The sequence below is a fragment of the Sebastes fasciatus genome, chromosome 2 (genome assembly GCF_043250625.1).
Source record: "Sebastes fasciatus isolate fSebFas1 chromosome 2, fSebFas1.pri, whole genome shotgun sequence".
NCBI lineage: Eukaryota > Metazoa > Chordata > Actinopteri > Perciformes > Sebastidae > Sebastes > Sebastes fasciatus.
In genome coordinates this window covers 14347931-14364158 of record NC_133796.1, presented here as the reverse complement: position 1 = coordinate 14364158, position 16228 = coordinate 14347931, and the positions used below count along the sequence as shown (strand labels likewise).

At 40.5% G+C, this 16228-nt stretch overlaps 1 protein-coding gene across 5 annotated transcripts in view; it reads left to right on the top strand.

Annotated features, from left to right (window-relative positions):
• The first annotated feature begins 508 nt into the window (after positions 1–508).
• nptnb (neuroplastin b) overlaps positions 509–16228 on the top strand; it is a 37859-nt gene continuing 22139 nt past the window's right edge. The window contains exon 1 of one of the 5 annotated variants that reach the window (XM_074610963.1): positions 509–1209. In XM_074610963.1, coding sequence (XP_074467064.1) covers positions 1128–1209 — 82 coding nt within the window. In that variant the 5' untranslated portion in view covers positions 509–1127. The remainder of the gene's footprint in view (positions 1210–16228) is intronic. The other 4 variants (XM_074610954.1, XM_074610979.1, XM_074610972.1 and 1 more) reach the window with 4 other exon arrangements.

Genomic DNA, 16228 nt, shown 5'->3' with positions numbered 1-16228 from the left:
ATGTATTGCCAGGTGTAAGAGGTATACACTAGCAATTTGCTTTGGTTTTGTTGGTGCAAGTAAACAGTATAATAACAAAAGAATAGATAAAAACGTTACAATAAAATAAGAATTAAAAAAAAATGTAATTTCTACCAATACACAATATACAAAATAGACTATAAAAAAAAAAAAAATTGTGACTGGATTGCATTCGTTATGCGTAAAACCATTGCAAGTTGTTTTTTAAATGACAATTTATATAACATTGCAAGAGAAAAGAGTGAAAGGAAAGCATATTATAGGCTGTTACTGTAGTTACAGTAAATACTGTATGAACAGGAACAACATCCTCTAAATGGCAGGTGATGAAAATGTGAAATTAAAAAATAAAAAATAAAAATTTAAGTTTATCCAACAAGGAAATGAAGGATTGAGTTGCCTGAGTTCACAAACACCAATTCCATCCGGTGTGCTATATGTGTGTATGTATGTGCGTCTATTTCTCCACGCTCATGAGCGCATAGGGCACGCGCAGCTTGTCGTGAATGTGTCCTACCACCAGCATCTGTTCCTCTTTTTTTTTTTAGGAAACAGACTTATATGTGTCGTCGGCTACATATCACCACTACTTCTCGTCGTCGGGGAATCATTCCTGCGCTCCTTTTTTCATTTTAATCACCGAACCGTGACTGCTGGAGAGCGCAAGCAAATGCGCATCGGCGTGCGCATCTTTGAGTCTTCAGAGGAGAAAAACACCGTGGACAATCTCTCCCTGACATCCAAAGACCTCTCCTCTGCAATCCTCCGACGAGGCTTTTTTTTTTCTCTCTTCTTCACCACCGCCTATGGCCGCACATCATCATCGGCATCCCTGAGCCGAGCTGGACCTTTTCCATCCATTTACTTGTCCTCGAATGGTCTCTGAATCAAGGGGAGACATTTCCACACATTTTTTTTTAAATCATCTTTTTTTTTTTCTTTTTTTTTTAAAGAGCCCGGTAGGTGCTATGTTGCTGGGCCCATCTCTGTAAGATCTTGTGATTAAATACACGATCTCTCCTCCCACATTCGTCCACAAACCGACCACAGAGAGAGAGAGAGAGAGAGACCTCCTGGTACTCTCCTATACTGAGCTCCTGGCAGCGATGCATCCTAACGCAGTGATGATGCTGACTGTGGTGGTCCTTTTGGGGAACTTGATGCTGCCTTTCATCTCGGCGCAAAACGGTAAGAAGATGATGCAAATGATGCGACCAGCCGTGGCATCTTTGTAAACAAACGCGTTGAGTTTTTGAGAGAAAGTGACTTGACTATTGTGCGTGAGGAGGGGCTGCAATGTTTGTAAAAAGAGGATTTTGGAGAATGACAATGATAGTTTTACGCATATCTCGACAACAAAGCCAGAGTTAGACGCACAACAAATAACTGACCACAAAATAGGAACTCCTAACTACTGAACCAAGAGAGCAAACTGACTGTTGTGGTGACATTTTTTTTTTTTTTTTTGCAAGGTTATTTCCTGTCAACTGCCTGCAATGTAGGTGTGCCTATACACTGTTAAGGATTTCCCAGTAAAATAACAGTAAAGCACTGATGGCAGCAGGGTTGCCTTTATGTTACTGTAAAATTAACATTATTATACTGTGGCTGAAATTTACAGCTTTATACTGTTAATGAAAAATACAGTTTGATCTTCATTCATTTCACAGTATTTTACAGTTCATTTACTGTTTAAAGATACATTATATAGCTGTTTTTTTTCACCTTTCTTTTACATTATCTTACTGATTTGTTTCAATGCACTATTTTGGTTGTATTTTTTACATACATTTTTAATAAACATTATTTTTTTGCCTAGATGAATAGACTTAGCAGGTTACAGACATAGGAATAGTCACACTGAATACAATTAAAGGCACTTGTTATGAAAAAGGCTATAATAGACTTGTTGACACTTTTCCCAAAAATGTCTGTCTATATCTGGCTACAAGCACAGAATGCAAACCATAACACAATGTGAGTGAAGAACAATAAAGCTAATTCACTGATTTTCCAATCATGTACAATGTACAAGCCTCATATGTGCAGATCAGGTCCCAGAATTAAAAAAAATACTGCATGAAACTGTTACTGATGATACTTTAGACAGTTGATCAGCAGTACAGTGCCGTTTTTTTAAGAATGCATTATAGTTCAGTTAAAAAAAACGGCCTATGAGCGTAATTTAACAGGTTTTCTTTTGTATTAACAGTAAAGCCCTGTTTTTCGCAATAACAGGTTAATACTGTTGAAATCCTGCTGTAAATTAACAGCAATTGTTTACAGTGTATATGAGAGGAAGTATGTGTTTTCACATAATCAATGTTTTTGGAAAGATTTGTACTTTCATGGAATTAATATTTACAAATAGGCTAGTAGTAGCCTCTGGGTAGCCTTGGGCTTGCCAGTGTGTGCAGTTTGTTTAGTGAAAGGGGGGTTGGGTAGCAGAGAGTGTGTCAGGCAAGACTAACCTGCTCTGGATGCTGATCCAGTGACATATTATCAACACCCAACACAGGCTTAAGACTCGCCAAGTGTGTGTGAATAGGCCTACTGTAAATGCCAGGCCCCTTCTGGGTCACATGCATCTGTTTGATGCTCTATTATACCACATTTCCTGTCATGAAGTGTCATGAGCTGTTGCCCCCGCGACCCGACCCCGAATAAGCGGTTAAAGATGGATGGATGGATGGATGGATGGATGTCATGAAATGGATCTTTGTCTCTCTCTTGCCTCTAACTGGTTCAAGAATGTGTTTATTGCAAAACTAAATGCATAATTATTCACTTTTCTGATTATCATATTTGAGCACCAGTGGTTTCTCCTCCTTTCCAAATATTTCAAAAACAGACTATAAGGAATACGAAATTGGGTTAATGGATGTTCGTTTGTGACTTAAAAGTTCAACGCGCATTAATCATAATAAAACTGACATGGTTTGGGTAAAGTAAATGTCAGTAACATGCTGTTGGGGTGTTCCTCCTCTCTGACACACACAGCATGTCCTGGCTTCAGAATTTTGTTGAATCACATCACCCCAGAGGGGCGCACAAATCAGCAGCCATTCATGATGAGAGGGATGTTTTGAATGTTTATTTTTTTTCCAATTTTTAAGATAACCTCCCTTGAGCAAGCCTGATATGATTATGAAGACGCTTTTAATATACACAAATGGAACAATCACTGCCTGTATTCATGTCACTTAAGAAGCCTCCAAGACACCTGTGTTGACAAATGAATATCTCTGACATGATATAATCCCCTTTTGGAGAAAAATAAGGCAGGGAATTACTCCGCATACTTCAAATGTTAACGCTTAATGTCCACCTCGTCTTTTTCTGTGGGATAATCGGACGCCCACTATGCCAGACTTAAGACATGCATTCTGATGAGAAGCTCGTGTAAAACCTCACTCCGGCGCCGTCCTGCCTTCCAGATTATTTCTGTCTAAACAACCAAACTAAGTGTAATACATTGGAACGGTGTGTGCTGTTTTATGTAACGCCAGTAAACACAATATACAGACATAAAAGAAGAAGAAGCACAATATGTAAAAATCTAGATCAAGCGCAGAAGCAACCTACGTCTTCAGCTCGCGAGGAGACAAAGAAACTAAAATACCACGGCGGTTATATAACAAAATATTATCCCTCTTTCTTCTTTGTTAATTTCTCTGAGGTGTTTGAAAGCGTGTGCACGCACGGTGAGGTGTTCTCTGATCTTGCTATCTGGAAAAAATCAAATACCCATTAAGCCCTCCATTGTTTGATGACGCTCAAGCAAAGGCATTCCAGACACTTCTTGTGGTCTTTGCCTAGTATTGGGGCCCCCTCCCTGAGGCCCAGCTCATACCACAGAAACAGCAAGGTGTCAGTGGGAGACAGTGGGTTTATTATCTGTTTAATAAGTCATAGCTACTCTACACATGCATGTCATTTTCAGTACTTAGACCCTCCATTCATCACAGGTTTAATAAGCTACAGTTTGCGTTTAACACAGTTGGTAATACTCCGAATTTGCTCATATTTCATGCATCCAGAAGCCATTTCATTTCCCCCTCACAGTTCACATTAAGGGTAATAGGTGCATGACATGACTTCTTATGCAATCCTAGATTTCCCTGTGATATTCCAGAGTTCAGGCAGCGGCGTGGGGGAGAATAATAATTATAAGTGCATGAGATGTAATCACTGCATCTGGGAAGCTGAGGGAATTCACATCATTATTTCCTCATGTTCAGGGGGAAAGGTAGGCCTACTCTACTATAGGTGGCAGGGTTCCTGCGACAGATATTCGGACTAGGACTGTAAATAGCATCCGTCCATTCTGCCTCGTTTCTATTTTTACACACCGAGACACAGCGCCGAGAACTGTGGCTTTAAGGTCCTTTTGTGAAAGTGAATTCATTAACTCTTAATGGACGGCCTCCTTGTGCACAGCTGCGCAAGCCTTCTGAAGACTCGCTAGGTGGCTGTGTGAACGATTTAAGCTGAGGAGACGATGTGATCTTTATGCAAAGGAAATAAAGGCTGTTGAGGAGTTGGCTGCATGGGGCTGACCCGAGGAAGGAAGTGCTTTTTGTGTCTTATATAAGTTCCACCCCCCTCCAGGAGGCATGTAGCCGGCTCCTGCTGCCAACCTTTAGCATAACAAGCTGATATTATTACTTCCATGTGAACTATTTATATGAGTTTTCTCACATTGAACTGTTTGGTGAGCAGTTGCTTAAGATTGAGCACGCACAACAGAACACAACAGATTGTTCTTGTTAAGGTTGCACAATCGAAGTATTGAGACATATAGTAGAGAGAGCTATGTCATACCCTGTACATGCAGTTATTTTTGTCAATACGTGGCCCTCTAATTCTTCTCTATGTCACTTGTACATTATCATGAACAGAGGAAGCATTTTACAGCTACATATCATTCGATCAATAGCCCCTATATGATGCACCAGCTTGTCCATTATCACGCGTCTGTCCGAGCTCTGGACAAAGGCACATTTGTGAGTCTGGAAAATATGCTGTAGGACTCGAGCCAGCTCTAACACTGAGTCACGCTTGCACACTGTGAAATCTGATATGGACTGCACTGATTGGGAGCAGCATCACACGGTAGTATAAAACACACTGCAGGTATATACTGATGCACGACTGTAAGGTGAGCATTATGATGATGGTTGTTTTTTTTAATCGCGATTTGTCCAGGGAAGGTTTTTGCTGAGCGTGCATGCTGTTTCTTTCAGCACCGCCCTGCTTCACATTCATAGAGTTACACTCATTCACAGCTGGAAGCTCCCCAATTTAGCCCCAGCCCTGTACTACTGGCTGCTCTGGCGGAACAGCTCGGGTTGAGTGTGCTGCACAAGGGCAGCTCAGAGACAGGGAGGTTACTTTCATTTATACCTGGCCTGATTTCTCCCATCGGCCTGAGTATTTCCACTAGTGACCTAGCAGACACAAGGTTGCTTTTTTTTTTTTTTGAAAACAAAGAGGCTCATGCCAGCTGTTGTTCAGCATAGCAGGGTCATTTAAGTTGCCAAATAATAATACAAGGAGATTGAGGAATAGCATTTGTCACCCCTGCAAAGAACAATTAGTAGTGGAAGAGACTCTCCGAAGGTGTTGCTCTTCTAATTTTAGAATCATTGTGTTATTGCGATGATGAGAATCAGTGTCCCGTGACGCATCTGTCGCCGTGCTTCTTGGGTTTTACATCAAATCATTTGAATTCCCTTGTTTTGACCTCTGAAAGAGGAATAGGAAGTGCTCGCTGGGTTGTGATTAGAGGATGGGATTAGAGAATGTCTACCCAGCACAGGGGTTATTGGGATTTAAATCTCATTAAACTGTTGCCTCTCTTCTGTGATCTGAATGACAGACTCAAGTATTAGCAGCAGAATGGAAATTCAGCTTGGCAAATAATGGCAACACTTTGTCACTTTGTTGCTCCATCGCAGTTGTATCAAATGAGGTATATACTGTATATCAGTGATGTGATAAAGACAGAGAGGAAAGCTATAACCACTCTGTCATCAGCGTGTTCAGGGCTATACATCATCGCAGCCTCTCTGACACACATTAAGCTGCACACCTACAAAGTGCACTCATAAGTGTATTTGAAGTTCTTATATGAATACCTGATGAATTTGTCAATTTCTTCAGCAAATAATCCATTTTTTTTTTTAAACAGAGTTTATTTATACATTTTGCTAATACAACTCTTACAATCCATTGCACAAACATGTTTGGACTGGTATATAACCCCCCCACCCATGACAATACCCGGAGGGCACTCAGAAAAAAAATAAATATATATAAATAATCCATTTTTTAAAGCTATTATTTAGGGGCTGTCAATCGATTAAAATATCTAATCGCGATTAATCGCATGATTGTCCGTAGTTAATCGTGATTAATCACAAATTAATTGCACATTTTTAATCTGTTCAAAATGTATTTGATACTCTTATCAACATGGGAGTGGGCAAATATGCTTGCTTTATGCAAATGTATGTATATATTTATTATTGGAAATATATTAACAACACAAAACAATAAGAAATATTGTCTGGAAACCCTCACAGGTACTGCATTTAGCATAAAAAATATGCTCAAATCATAACATGGCAAACTCAAGCCCAACAGCTGTCAGTGTGTCAGTGTGCTGACTTGACTATGACTTGCCCCAAACTGCATGTGATTATCATAAAGTGGGCATGTCTGTAAAGGGGAGACTCGTGGGTACCCATAGAACCCATTCTCATTCACATATCTTGAGGTCAGAGGTCAAGAGACTCCTTTGAAAATGGCTGTTACAACCCGGCTCAAAGGTTGCAACAAAAATGGGAGACCAGACGAGTTTAAAAATAGTAACAGGCATTTATTTAACAAACTAACAATCAATAACTAAATAAACGTGGAAAGTCAGTAATCAGTAATGTAGGCATGTGTGGGTGTGTGAAAATGTCTGCTGCAAACAAAACCAAAACAGGTGTGCCAGCCAAGGAAGAGAGAGACATCTGTTGAAAGGTAGAGCTTTTATCCCAACCACACCAAGCCCAGGTGTGGCTCATCAACCTGACGACCCTCTCCTGCAAAACAAAGGAGAACCAGCAAAAAGACACAGGACACCTAGTGGAGTGGAGGGGTCGTCACATCCCCATCCATAAAAACGGTGTTCCCACCGGGAATGCCGACAGAGAAAACACTTCTAACAAAATACAATAAACTACATAGCCTAATAATTTCAAAAAATAAACCTTTCATACTGACCAGTTCTGTAGTGTGTCACCCAGGCAGCCAACCAATCACCACACTGCAACCCAGCAACTCCAACACCTGGAGAAGCATTTAAGAATTTACAGCATAGAGAGATTAGACAGTAATGGTACATCACCAGATATAAAATCAAGATGTTCTTTGGAGGGTTGGTCTATACATGGAAATCCAAGACTACGTGGTTAACATACAGATCGTCAAACAATGTGCAAGTATCGGACAAAGTGACGTGCAAAATCCCAGCTACCAAAACACACAGAACGGATATAAGCGCTACCCAAAAGTAGCATCAAAAGGTTCCTCTACAACAAAGGCTCACTAGCCAAACAAGTCGTCCCAAGACGCACAGCACAAAGAGGCAACCAAACTACAACAAAGCTCACACCAACCAAGGCATGAACTGTAGCGCTTATGTTCCCACGGCTAACAGGCCAAGCTACCAAGTTGCACGTCACAGCACAACCAATGACAATTCACCACATCCCTCCTGTAACCATTTACTTGCCGACCATATGAACCACTATAACTTCCTGCAACAGCCATCATTCAGGTTCTCACAAATGGAGCACCTTCAGTGTAACTGGGTCCAACTACCCAGAAACCCTCCAGGCTGTGCAGAACTCTCATAACTGGGTCCAACTACCCCAGCCATCACACACTATTGGTCTAAAGGCACCAACAGAGCCAACAGACAGTGTTGCCCAGGTCAAATAGTGCACAAAAGAGACAATGTCTACCAAACTAATGTGGAAGTCTCCCCCTACCTAAACTACCCATCTTAAACTAATCTACCTCACTGAACCCTAGTCTTCATGCAGATTAGCGGGAGGCTCTTTAAACACTTAAACCAGTAGCCTCGGTTAGGCCCCCAGCAAGCTGGTTACCCACCTGACAGCTCTGGATGTGTCCCCGAGACAACTGCTCTGACCGCACACCACACAAAAATAACAAACTAAAAAAAAAAAAACCAACGAGCCCAAATGGACCACATTGCTATGCCTACCCAGGGAAACTCCACAAAAGCTAAAAGTTACTCACTAGAGGACCCTGCAATCACTGCTGATAGCTCACACCTGCCAACCCGTGTTAACACTGGCTGCAGGACCAACAGAACTCAGTGCCACAAAATCACCAGCATGCACAACTCAATACTAACACACCAGAACAAATCAGCAACTTGTTATCCAATTCAGCTGCTTACATTCACCAAAAAAAACAGCAGAACAGCCTACTTACCACACTCGACCATGTCTCCCAAAAATCTAGATGCACAACTCAATTTACAAAATGAGGTGCACCTGCCGACTAAGCAACAACTGATCTCATTCATGAAACCACAGTCTCTGCCAATCAAGCATTAACAACTTGTAGAACCAACTGCACAATACCAATCTAAACTGGGTCAAACAAATTAGGACGAGCCCCCATTTGTTACAACCCGGCTCAAAGGTTGCAACAAAAATGGGAGACCAGACGAGTTTAAAAATAGTAACAGGCATTTATTTAACAAACTAACAATCAATAACTAAATAAACGTGGAAAGTCAGTAATCAGTAATGTAGGCATGTGTGGGTGTGTGAAAATGTCTGCTGCAAACAAAACCAAAACAGGTGTGCCAGCCAAGGAAGAGAGAGACATCTGTTGAAAGGTAGAGCTTTTATCCCAACCACACCAAGCCCAGGTGTGGCTCATCAACCTGACGACCCTCTCCTGCAAAACAAAGGAGAACCAGCAAAAAGACACAGGACACCTAGTGGAGTGGAGGGGTCGTCACAATGGCCATGCCAGTTTTTCCTCGCCAAAATTTAGCATAAGTTTGGAGCGTTATTTAGCCTCCTTCTCAACATGCTAGTATGACATGAAATCTAAATTGAGTTGTAAACATTACAGTGTATTACATTGACTTCTACACATTGATTAGCATTTTCCTGTATGATCGCAAATATTGATATCACTACATTTGCTTGAAGGGACATAAAATGTCCTTCTAGTACTTGCATGTATCAGCTTCTTAATCAAAAACTATGACATGTACTGAACATTACTGCTGATGGACAATTTAGCAATTACTTACTGCCCATGCATACATTGTTTTACGTTCATTTAATGTTTATGGATATTTATGCATGTAATTCATCATAGTAAACATTCGAATAATTTATGTATTTATCAATTTCTTGACAAAGTGGTTTTGGTAATTCAGTTGCGAGCAGTGTACTGTATGTTTCAGCCGTCAAACAGTAACCATTTTAATATACAGTATGTACCAGACTCAGAAAAACTGTAAATAGACTGTAAAAACATAAAGTACAGTTCAGCTTATCCCTTATGTCAAACAAGTTATTGGTTTCGGAAGAACAGAAATCAATAGAAACCACTGGGTGTTGTGTGGTAAATGGGAAATTCCTTTAAAAACTCAAACTGTAAAAATGGTAGACTTTAAATAAATGGTTGTCAGTAATGTGAAGTCATTGTCACTCATAGTTAATGGGGTATAACATGCAAAAACAACAATATGGCCGTTAAAACTTTAACAAGGTTTAACTTACTAACACACCAAGAGGCTGATAATTATGACAACATTTCAATATATTGTGGCTGATCCAGATACACATAATGAACTTACACACAGTGTTTCCCAAACATACACTTTACTTGGGCCGGCTGCCCAGGTGCATGCCATACCTATACCAAACCAATCCAACCAACGAAGGCAGCAGACTACTAGCCAATCAGAGGCAGAGTAGGGTCATTCCTTCGTTATAGCAGGATTCGTAATTTAGCACCCGGTCAGCAAAAAACTGTTGTTTTGTATAAGACAAGGACAACGGTGTGTTGGTGTTGCTCCACCATTGTAGGGGATGTGAGTGGAAACTAATTGTAATACTCTTCATGCAAAATGCACAAGTTTTAATTTCAATTTTTTAATTCTATTTATTTTGTATTTTCAGTTTGATAGCATAAGAGATGCTTTTTAGTTTTATACCCTATTGTGACGTTTTGTCTTTTGGGAAAGTGTTTGACAAAGTAAGTTACTAGCAAGCATGTAAGGAGCTTAGCCAGTAGGATACAGCATACAGTATCATCCGTCCGCCCGTCAACCACCGCCTGTGGGAAACAGTGTTACACAGGTCTTCTCACTTATGCCTAATTTGACCTTTTCAGATAACCGTGTGGACAGTGTCGGTGTGTACAGGCCTTCCTGACTGACGACTCCCTGACTCACCTTATTTGTTTTGTTGGCAGGACACGTTGTTAAGTTATTATACCTGTCTGATTCTTTCAGGTATTCGGAGACTGGTGACCTTGACACATTCCCAGGATAGCTCTGCCCACCTTCAACCCAAAATGAGATCTAAGGCTACGTTCACACTGCAGGCAAAGGTGGCCCAAAACCGAATCCAAATTTGTTTTGCGCGTATGTGACTCAGATCTGTTTTGTGTGAACAGCACATGTCACATGGAATCTGATCACTTTCATATGTGGTACTAAATCAGATACAGGTCAGATTTTTCGCAATGCGACCTCAGTTTGAGCAGTTATATCGGAATTCATACGACTTTTTCATCAATCTAGATCTTGACATCCGTCACAGTTCTGCGCTGTGAAGCCATTCACATCAAAATCCCACCACTCCTGCCTCTGACCCTGCATCTACACACACCTCCGTACAGAAGTAGCCTCCATTGCTCTCCTCATCCTTGTTGTCATCTGCTCACAAATTCGCTGGCTTCCACTGCACAGAAATGTATAAATGAAACTGTAAACGCTGACCTCAGTGGCCTCCATGTTTACTTCCGTATGACATGGCTGCTGCGCGTGACGTCTTTGTTGTTGATCTTTTGCGCATGTGGGTCACTTCAGGACCGTGACCAGTTCACACTCGATATAGAGTGACACAGAAATGAGTCCTAAAACCAAGAAATTAGTTAGAATTGTAGCACTTCCTGTTCTCTTGTCCGGAAGTCAATGGGTTTTTAGTTAGATGCCTGAAATAAGGCCTGTGGTTAACACAAGCTGAAGAGATTTTAACATTTTGTTCTATGACATAAAATACATCAAGAAATACCCCACACCTGAATTTTGAAGCCTTTATGTGTCTTAAAAAAGGCAGTTGCTAACAAGTGGCTAAATGAGACTACTAAACATCATCACGCCGACTCGTTCGCCTCTACAGCCTCGTTGTGTATACTCGCGCTCATGCGACCGCGGTGTAGTTCGTTCATAGCCTAACGTTAGCTTTTTACTTCTGCCGATTGCATTCACGCTTCAAAAATCATAGGAGTGGTTTTAATTTGTGAAGATTATCTTACTGAACAAAACTTGTAAGTATCATAAATGCTTATTTGCAACAGAGTTTATTTTCTATAATAATCCAAAATCCAATGTGAAAATATTATTGGCTTTTTGTCGAGGGACCCCAGCAGGGCAGTGCTAACTTCCTGGTTGGCCTACAAAAATGCGTAATCCTTGGAGCATCCTATTGGCCACATTTAAAAAATTATGTGAACACCCAAACAAAAAAATCACATCTGAGCAATAATTTAGAATTGAGTACTAAGGCTTGCAGTGTGAACAGAGCCTAAATCATCTAGAGTAACACACCTTTGTTGATATGGGTGGCCTTTATATTTCACCAAAATCTGTCACTAGATTAGATCCTGAATGCTTGATTTTGTTTGAGTAAAACAAAAACTTAATTCAGAGGGACATGAGTTTAACTTTCTTTAACCATGTGACTTGGAATACTGTATGCAATATTGTACCATATAGCACAACTTCTACCAATTCCCTCATCTAACAACAGTGAGTGAAACGGTCGTCACAACTATATGATCTATTGTGTCATGCACATATCTTTCAGAGTACCATGCAGGTACGAACAAGATGCACCCGCACCCACAAACTCGCCCTGCCTAGCACGTAACCAGTTCAGCAGCCCTAGGGGGTATCCCACTGGCTGCTTTCGCTGGTTGTAGGAAGGAAGCTGACTCACTCTCAGCCTGCATGATGGTGGTGTGTGTGGCTTGCCGTCAGACCTCAGGGGAGCTCTCTTCTCCACCTACATCAGTGGAGTATGTAGGCTGTAATGACCGTGACTTCAACACAGCCGTACACAGAGCTTGTCACAGAAAACTGCAGGTGATTTTGTGATACTGTGGTGCACATGTCATGATGGAGCAAAGTGAGCTAAAGCCTGCAAGTCAGACATGGCACTCTGAAGGACTTCATTATCATTATTTATGTTGAATCATTTCTGTTAAGCCATCTACTCATGTTTGACCTCCTCGGTTTGATTACATTCAAGTGCCACCATAGCAACTACACCTCTGCACACATTCAATTGTAGATGTTAGCCTCTTTGTGAATCTAAACAGAGAGAAACACCATGTCACTTCATGCTGTGAAGCTCTCAGTTGTTTCAACGAACCTATAATATTCTTTTGAGAATGCTGCATTTAGTGATGCAACAACCCCCAAATTACTCTGTGACACTGACCAGCAAGAAACCCCCACCACAGCTAGGTCTGTTTGGCTAATACTATTAGTTTGTATTCATTTGTGTTGGTACAAGCATTATGTTGGTCATGCAAATGTGCAAAGACAATATAACATGTAACATTACAATACGCAACAGCTAGAGCAGCCACTGGCAAGGATTAGTGGAAACAGAACATCCCCATGTTAGTTCCGCAAGCATTAGCAATTAGCCACCTCTAGCAACTAAGCAAATACTGTACATCGCTGGCCTTAATTTTGCAAGTACAACTATGAGGAACCAAGCCACAGAGCTACTTTTAAAGCCTACAGACAGAGAGTACTTACTTAAAGGGGACATATCATGTTATACATCAAAAATTCACTTTTTCAGTGATTGTGCACCTACATTTGGATATCTGAAGTGCCTACCAACCATAGACTGTATATAAAGATGGACGACATAACAGCTCCCCAAAAGTGAAGCCAGAACATCTCGATCGCCTCCTGGTGGCTGGCTGCAGTATAGCTCATAAATCCCACCCCCTCCATGTTAGTGGATGGGACATGGGCCAAACTAAAAAGTCAAATTACACGTCAAATACATTTTTCCCAAAGATGGTTTCTGTTATTTAAGGTAGTTCTTATCACGCTGATGTATGTTCAAGTGTTCATTTTTTTCGAATAAGTTTGGTTTTAATTAGTTATTTGATGCTATAAAAAGGGGTTGAGACGTCATGATCGGCAGCTGTGTGTCTCTCGCACAAAATGGGGCCGTGCTCGGCTCGCGATTGGTTTGGGCGGGTGACCTCGATACCGCGGCTCCACAGTCTGATCATTACCGTGCAGACGCTGGCTCCAAATGATGTCAAAATCTCAAGATGACAGGTCCCGTATCCGGGATATTTTGGCTTCACTTCTGTACAGTGGGAGGAAATGGAGAAGCGTCGTCCATCTTTATATATAGTCTATGCTACCAAACAACAAACTGTGAAATAAGACAAGCCAGTCTGTTTTTTGTGGGCTGCCTAGATCAGAAAATGTAATTCAACAAGCCATTCAGATTTGTCTCCGTGGGCGGTATATTCTAATGAGCCTACATGTGACATAGGCACATGTAGGCTCATTAGAATATACCGCCCACGGTTTGAGAAATGGATTTTTCTTGCAAGCCAATCAGAGCAGACGGGTCTTTGTCAGGAGTGGGGCTTAAAGAAACAGGCGCTAAAACGGAGCATTTCAGACAGAGGGTGAATACAGGTATATTCAGACTGACAGTATGAGAAAAAGAATGTGTTTTTTTCGAACATTAAAGCATGTAAACATGTTCTTGTAGAAACCCAAAATGCCAGTATGAACCTGAAAATGAGCATGATATGTCCCCTTTAAAAGACAGATTTTAGGTGATGTACAGAGATTTAAGGTTAGTTTCAGTTAAACAGCCTTTAGTAGTTCATGAGTATTATCGCTACCAGCATTCATTTACTTTATTGTTTTATGTTTTATTATTTCTTTTGTCTATGTGTTAGAGAGCTTGTTGTTTTATTTGCACACACAAATGTACATTAACTGTGTAACTGTAAGTGACCTTGTAACGTGCTGCAAGTTCACAAAGTCTCTTGCAGTCAGCAGTGCTTTCAAGCACTGCTGTCAATACCGTGAATTTTGAGGAATGACACAAACCAAACATAGTACTGTTAGGGTACTTTCACACCTAACGTGTTTGGTTAGGTACGTTTGGGCTGGTGTGAAAGCTCATTCGAACCACAGGATGTTATGATAGCAGATATGTGATTTTAGCATGATTCCAAAAGTGAAACTACTAATAAATCCATCTGCTGATTGTGAAATCTGTTCAGGAAGTGAGCTTATTGATTTGTATTTAAGGCCATGTATATTAGCACATCAACACGGGTATTTCCCCTGATTAATAGGTCAAAAGTTGTTAAAACAAACACAACATCAGAAGCATTAAAGTGCTGCATAAACTTCTGTCAATCACCAGAATTTGATTTCCCCACATGGGTCCTGATGATGCAGGATGACAATCGCTAAAACTGTCCAATCAACGAGTTATCAGTCTGTATAATTTAATATTTACTCCTCGTTTGTAAGAAGTCAGTGTGAACAGGAACCAGACCAGAAATAAAATGCAGCAATGTATAATTTTTTCCCCTTGGTCCGGACCAAATGAACCGAAAACAGGTGTGAAAGTAGCCATAAATTGTTGTTAAATGCATAGAAACATTTAGAACATTTTTTACAGAACGTTTTTTTTGCCATTCAATTAGTTTATTTATTCATTAGTTGATTAGTTCATAAAATTAGTCACCTATTTTGATTAGAAATTAAGTGTTAAAGTCATTTACCAAGCAAAACTGTGAGGAATTGCTGCATTTCTCAGTTTTATATTGTTGAATATCTTTGAGTGTAGACTGTTGGCCAGACAGAAATATCAATTTGAAGACATCACCTTAGGCTCTGTGAAATACTGAAACCAGTATTTTCAGTTCACTGACATTTTGGACTAAACAATATATTGATTCATTGAAAAAAATAACCAGCAGATGAATTAAGAATTAAGACTTGCTGTTTGTTGCAGCCCTAAAAACATTTTACTGATGAGTACATCAACGGCGAGATGTGCCTACTATATGTATAAATCCACCATACAATAGTGACAGTGTTACCATCATAACATAAGATGATGCATAAAGATGATCTCTTCTGTCACCAAGTTGCTGAGATCGGACCACCATCCACTGTTCCTCTCTTTGTCACTTCTTGTCTCCCAGCACGCCTTTGAAATGAATGAGTACCGGCTGGCTGCTTTGCGTTTTGTTTTCACTGCCAGTATAAGCTCCTTGTTTAAACAACACGAAAATTGGTCTGCTCATTGGCCGAGTGTTGTCTGTAGTTTGTTCTGTGGGTATTTCTCCACTGAGCCTCCCTGAGCCTGAATTTAAATGAAGTCATCTGTTCCTTTTCCTGATTTAATTTGCCGTCACCTTGGAGGACATTCATTATTTTTTTTGAAGCAGATACTATGCAGTGATTATGAGCACTTACGCGCGGCTGACAATAGTTATCTGTGCCATGTGCCGAGACAATTTACTGTCATCATACCCATAATCATAGTAAAGAATAGTCATAGTAAATGTTCTGTCAAATTGAAATATTGCTTTAACAGTGTAGGCGGATAGGCTTGGATTCACCCTCTGGGATTATGTGGTGAGCTTGATGGGCCCAGATGTTTCCAGAGAAAAGAAACAAATGCTAATTACTCTGCGTATCTCCAGGCATTGCACAGAGAAACACAAGTTGTAAGCACCAAATATCCTCAGACACATCATGTCTTATTGCATTTATTACAACAATTATTTGCACAATTCTCACAATTTCTCCCTCTCCTATCATCTAATTCATTTTCATGTGGCCGTGAGTCAC